The following is a 6,000-nucleotide window of genomic DNA, read 5'->3' as shown; positions in this document are numbered from 1 at the left end:
TTCTTGCTGTCTCTTCTTTTCAGGTGGACAAGATTTGAAGTTCCTTTTCCTTTTCCTTGGTCAAGGAAGTGTGAGGTGTCCGTGTGCACACATTATTGACGACAAAAGTGGCAACTAGGGCCCTTTTAACTATATATAAACACAAGATATCCTTTTGATTATTAATCCCTTTCCCACAAACCCAAGAAAATTCTTTGCAATCTAATGTAGGTTATTGGGTTTTCCTTTTTCCTAGTGGTTTTTTTAATTTTAATTTTATTTTCCCTCCTTTGAAAGAGAAAGGAAAAGAACAATGGATGAGATGTCTCCAACACTTCCAAACATATTTTTCGAGGACTTGAGTAATCTCCCCCCACCCCCACTATCATCTAGTGATAATTAGAGAGAGTAATCTTTGAGAGTGACATGAAGATGTATCATTGGTTGAGCGACTCAATTCTAGACTTTTAATAACTCAATGATCATATAAATCCAGATGCATGGTGCACTTGCCAAGAACAATGAATTTTAGTGACAACTTGCTCTCCTTCATAAAGAGAACCAATCTTAGAACCCCCGGTTGTTGTCAATTTTTTTTTTTTTTTTAAATGTACACTTAACCAGCCTTAATAGATTAAAAAAATACTAAAGGTATATCATAAGTTGAAATTTTATCGTATTTATAAATAAATAAGAAATTAATTGGTGCCTTGACCATATAATAAAGAACAATCATATAATAAATCATACCTTTTTCCATATATAAATAATTGGATCCAGCTTATTTTTAAAATAGAATAAATAAATAAAATCTGTATATAAAAATATTTCACTCTATTTAAACATTTATTTTTTAGTAAAAAGACAGGACTCTATTTAAATTGTGCTGTAAAATAACTTTCATATTTATTTTTCTGACAGCCTATTGGGCAGGTTAAGTTTGAGTCGACCCGTGTTGAATGGTAAGGTTTGGGCTGGTAGTCCATGTTGTCAAAATCAGTCCATTCAATGCGGCATATAACAGTGATAGGAGTGGACTACGTTGGAGCATTTATTACTCTCTGAATTATAATTCAAACTTGTAGTGAGCTCTGTTTTGCTACCGTCTTTCTTTCTATTCTATGCTTGTATGATAGCATGAACAAACAAACTTGACATATGGTATGAGTATGACAGAGTTGTCTCATCTCACCTCTTTCAACTAAAGTAAAAACATGGTAGTCACACACTTCCATCTCTCTCAATTTTGATCATATCTCTTGTAGCCGAAATAAGTTGCAAATACACATATATGAATTGCAAAATTCAAGTAGTTTATTCCAACAGAATAAATAAAAGATCCAAGCTTGAGCAAAGTAAGCAATTCAATTAGTTAAATCATTTAAATAAAAAGAGAAAATACAATTGGGTTTACATGGTTTTTGTGTTTGAAGCATAACAAGCCAACTCTACAATGGTGAGACTCAATGATAACCCCCCAAAATCAATAATTTTCACAAAAAGGGACAAAAGTTTAGGATTGGGCATCCGTGTAAACTTAACTACAATTACAATTCACCCAAGAAAGAAAAATAACTACAATTACAATTCAAACTTATGCTAATGAGAATTCCCTTCCCATCCTTTCCTGTTTTTCTCACACCCTAAACCCACCTCATATCCATCAAAGAGACCTATTGTACACCGCTCAATTGTGGATTGGAACAATCAGCAACAAGATTAGCACTAATGTTCACAAACAAAATATCCCAATCCGAATGAAGACTCTGGGACTTATTGGAAAAATTCACTGAAAACAGCCTGCTTATAGACCATAGAATTATAACTATGCAATATATAGAGCTCATTCCACAATTTATGTTTCTTCTTTCGATTGGACCTAATTGATGGAATCTAATTTCTTAGTATACACAAGAGAGGAAAAGGGTACCTCAGAAACCCAATGAACTCCATTTTAAATTCTGCTGCATCCCACAAGCTCTTTGGTTCCTTGGCTCCTTAGGCCAATGAGGAAAAAAAATATGAGACTTATATCAACAACTTGTCATTATCCTTTTCATTGTATCGTTCTTGTAAGCTTACACTTGGAAATGAAGATAGTAGTTGTGTAATTTAGACTACACAATTTCAAAAGCTCGGCAGACCGCTGCTTCATAACAGGATTGCAACCACTCTGAATTACGAGCAACAACTTAGCTGCCAAACCTGCCTCCACTGCATGTGAGGCACATTCTTCTGGCGCAAGCTTGCAAACAGCCCACAAGATTGACAACGCAAACTGTGTACAACTCTCTGAAACCTTCATCATCAACCTCACCACATTGGGGATAGTGTTGGGGCAATTCTTCAAAGCCAATCTTCCTTCAGGAAGAGTGGACAATACCTCTAGTACATACAGGGCTAACTCCAAACACTCATTATTCAATCTGGGTAGGACCTCAACTAATTGGGGAATAGTCCCAATGCTCACAACAGAGCTCCTAACCGGTTCATGTGAACAAACCGTCTTGAGCAAACTGAGACCAGCAAAAACACCGTTTGGGTATCTCTTATCCCTCACCAACCTCAACAATCCAACCAAAAGACTCAAACTTGACACAATTTCAGACCCAAAATCCTTCCCAACCATTAACGTTTCGATCAACCTCGTACAATTGATCTTTGTCTCAATGGACCCCTCATTCAACATGTCCACCATCAACGACATCTTCGCCGGTTGCATCAGAATCCCCATGGACTCCAAATCGAGCTCCAAATTCGCAAGAATCCCAATTGCCTCAGACCCAACAGCGTGTGAAGTGAAATGACCCAACAAAGAACAAACCAAAGCAACCCCATTATTGTCCACCACTGTCTTCTTAACCGAACCATGAGTAACCACAAGTTGTCTCAACTCTTTAAGCGCTTGAACTCTAGCTTGACCCTTAACCTTTTTCAAAGACTCCAAAACCTCCAAAACCCTGCCTTGCACATCCTCTGACCTCTTCTTCATAGCCAAGTACTTCTGCGAGAACCAACTATAAATCAGCTGCTGAAGTGTCTTATTTGGAGTGACTGAATCGTCCCAAAGCTCCTGCATCGTAGTTGGGCAAGTGAAATGGCCCAAAGAGAACCATCTTAGAATGTTGGATCTCTCATAAGTCTGACCCGTGCAAAGTGTCACAGGGTCTTGCATCGGTTCCAGTGAGATTGGACAAATAAACACCGAAGGAACATCCACAGATTCCAGCTCTGCCACCATTTTCTTCAGATCCAATTTCTCAGCCACAACTCCACCGAACAAAGCGCCACATCCACCGCCCAAGATGCCATCTTTCACTGCGGTTTCCAGATCCAAAACTTGCCCACCACCGCTCACCTTAGAAGCTTGGTACATCCGCATTTTTTATGATTTTTATCGAACACCCTTTTGGCTCAAAGAAAAATTTGACAGAGATAATTGTTATTGCTGAGAGATAAAGAGAGAGAGAAAGAGAAAGATACCACTCCTTAAAATTCCAGGAGTCCTATCACATCCAAGAGTACAAGAAGCGTGTGAGAAAGAGAAAGAGAAAGTGAAAGAGAGAAAGAAAGAAAAGAGGAAAGAGGGAGGGTGGTGTTTTCTTCTCTTCACACTTTTGTCTCTTTTTCCCTATCTATGTTGTTCTCATTGACAATCCACAAACAATGTCCGTCAAATGGGACATCTTTTCTTCATACTTCGCTTTCTTCCTTTCCTTTTTTCCTCTTTATCTGGTCAAAAGGGTCACATTCTTCCTCACCCCCATTATCATGGTCATCATCAACAACGAAATGATGGGTGAGAGAGAGAGAGAGAGAGATGTGAGTAAGTAATCTTCTTCCCTAATACCAAAGTTCTCTTTCTCACTCATTCACTCACTCACTCACTCACTTCCTCTTCAAGCTCAAAACAAAAGCGTGAAATCATCAAGCACCAGATCAATGAAAAAGACACTTTCACAACTCACAAGTGGTGATAATTGAGGTGCAACACATAAAAACCACACACACAAAAAATACAAATACAAAGACTACGACAAATCACTCATTATGAACAGTTCCGTATAGCCATATACTAGTACAACACAATGATATAAATTGGGAAAAAGATTTGGAACAGTATGAGGATATGAAAGAATGGGAAAACTCATAAGCACAGTGTCAGAGCAGTGCAAGAGAAGAAAGCCGAAGAAAAAGAAAAAAGAAAAAAAAGCTACCCTTGTGCACAGTCTACTCCACACTCTTTTTAGTCTTCTTTTGGAGCAGGTCATGACTAAGGAAAACCGCATTAAAAAAATTGGTTTTTCTTTTTCTTTGTTTTTTTTACTACGCTCCATACTTGCATAATTTTCTTGGGGAGAGTAAAATATTACTTGGTGTGACCGGTAATACCCGGTGATTTCAACTTCCAACCCTGGGTGACAGTGCACCACACGTGCGTTCTTATCCTCCGTCATTGTAATATTCAGTTTTTTTTTTTTCTTTTTAATTATAAATTTTATAAGTGTTACTCAATTGAATCCAAACAATTTGTTGTACTGATTAATTAAATAAAAATAATGTTTTTTTAATATCAATTCAATTTAGCCAAGTGTTTTTAAATTCAATTATAAAAATTAAAACATAATATACTGCATTTAAATTTACTCATTTACGCTGCGTTTGAATCGGCGGAAAACCAATTTCAGAAATCAATTTCCGGAAAATGCATGCGTTTGGCTGTCACGGAAAACATTATTTTCCGGAAAATGATTTCCGGTTGACCGAAATTTTCACTTTTGACCACGGAAATGAATTTCTGCCTTCATTTTCACTTCAATTCACTTCCGGAGAGAGAGAGAGAGAGAGAGAAGAGAGAGCCCAGATCAAAGAGAGAAAGGGACGATCGCGCCGCTCGTTCGACAATCGCACCGCGCAGACGAGCGGCACGGTGCACGATCGCGATCGTCGATCAAGCGACGCGATCGACGAGCGCTCGTCTCTCGTTGATCGACGATCGCGATCGACGAGAGACCAGCGCGCTCGTCAATTGACGAGAGACGAGCGCGTTCGTCCGAGCAATCGACGAGAGACGAGCGCGTTCGTCCGAGCGATCGATGAGAGACGAGCGCGCTCGTCGATCAACGAGCGCCACTCGTAGGACGAGCGTTTTGCCGGATTTGATGCATTTTCTGGTAAAATGATTAAATGAACCAAACACCAAAATTACTTTTCCGTAAAATGAATTTTGTGACAGCCAAACACATGAAAACGTTTTCCTTTCCGGAAATGATTTTACGCGAACCAAACACAGCCTTAGTACAAGGAGTTGGATTTGATTTGGTGTACTATTGCACCCTAAAATAGCACATTTGATGTGAGAAATGAAGGAAAATTTAAAAAAAAAAAAAAAAAAATCTAAGAATTAAGGTCAAAGGTTAAATGTACTTTTCATCTCAACCTTTCAAAGTGATATTATATAATGCAGTAACCTTAGTTTGTACTTGATTATTACACTGGATCTCAATCGGTTATATAACTGTCAAAAAGATTTATGAATGGTAAAAAAAAATTATTTCTTCCTTAACACGTACATTTTTATACTAGTTCATCCTATGCTTATAAAATTTATGGGAATAAAACTTTATGAAAAGTTAGAAGTATTATTTCTTTCTGGGAGTTGAAGCCCCTGCTCTGCCCCTCGTGAGGCATTTGGATAGAGGAGGCGCAACCTCTGGCTTGGAAAAGATGGTCAAAAGAGAAAATGATGTTTCCAACTTTCCATTGGAGAATATATATATATATATATTAATACTACACTATTACATACAGGCACAGTACGTACAATGGATATGCTTTGGATTTGGCTAGCCACCCGACATCTAGTGATATCTTTAGCTATTCAAGTTTCATAGTGATATCTTTTTTTCATTTTACTTTTGTTTCTAATAAGTATATTTTATAAATTTCAGTCCAATGAGTTATTAAGAATACTTTATGTAATCCTAAAATTATGGCATATATATATATATATATATGTTT

General features: G+C 37.5%; 1 protein-coding gene across 1 annotated transcript; it reads right to left on the bottom strand.

Annotated features, from left to right (window-relative positions):
• Nucleotides 1–1,764: 1,764 nt before the first annotated feature.
• Nucleotides 1,765–4,247, bottom strand: LOC115972079 (U-box domain-containing protein 30-like). The gene has a single exon (XM_031092226.1). The coding sequence runs from the start codon at nucleotides 3,359–3,361 to the stop codon at nucleotides 2,036–2,038; it is 1,326 nt and encodes a 441-aa protein (XP_030948086.1). The 5' UTR covers nucleotides 3,362–4,247; the 3' UTR covers nucleotides 1,765–2,035.
• Between the last annotated feature and the right edge of the window lie 1,753 nt (nucleotides 4,248–6,000).

The sequence above is a fragment of the Quercus lobata genome, chromosome 12, assembly GCF_001633185.2.
Source record: "Quercus lobata isolate SW786 chromosome 12, ValleyOak3.0 Primary Assembly, whole genome shotgun sequence".
Taxonomy (NCBI): Eukaryota; Viridiplantae; Streptophyta; class Magnoliopsida; order Fagales; family Fagaceae; genus Quercus; species Quercus lobata.
The sequence above is the reverse complement of the archived record's forward strand: the minus strand, read 5'-3'. Positions and strand labels throughout refer to the sequence as shown.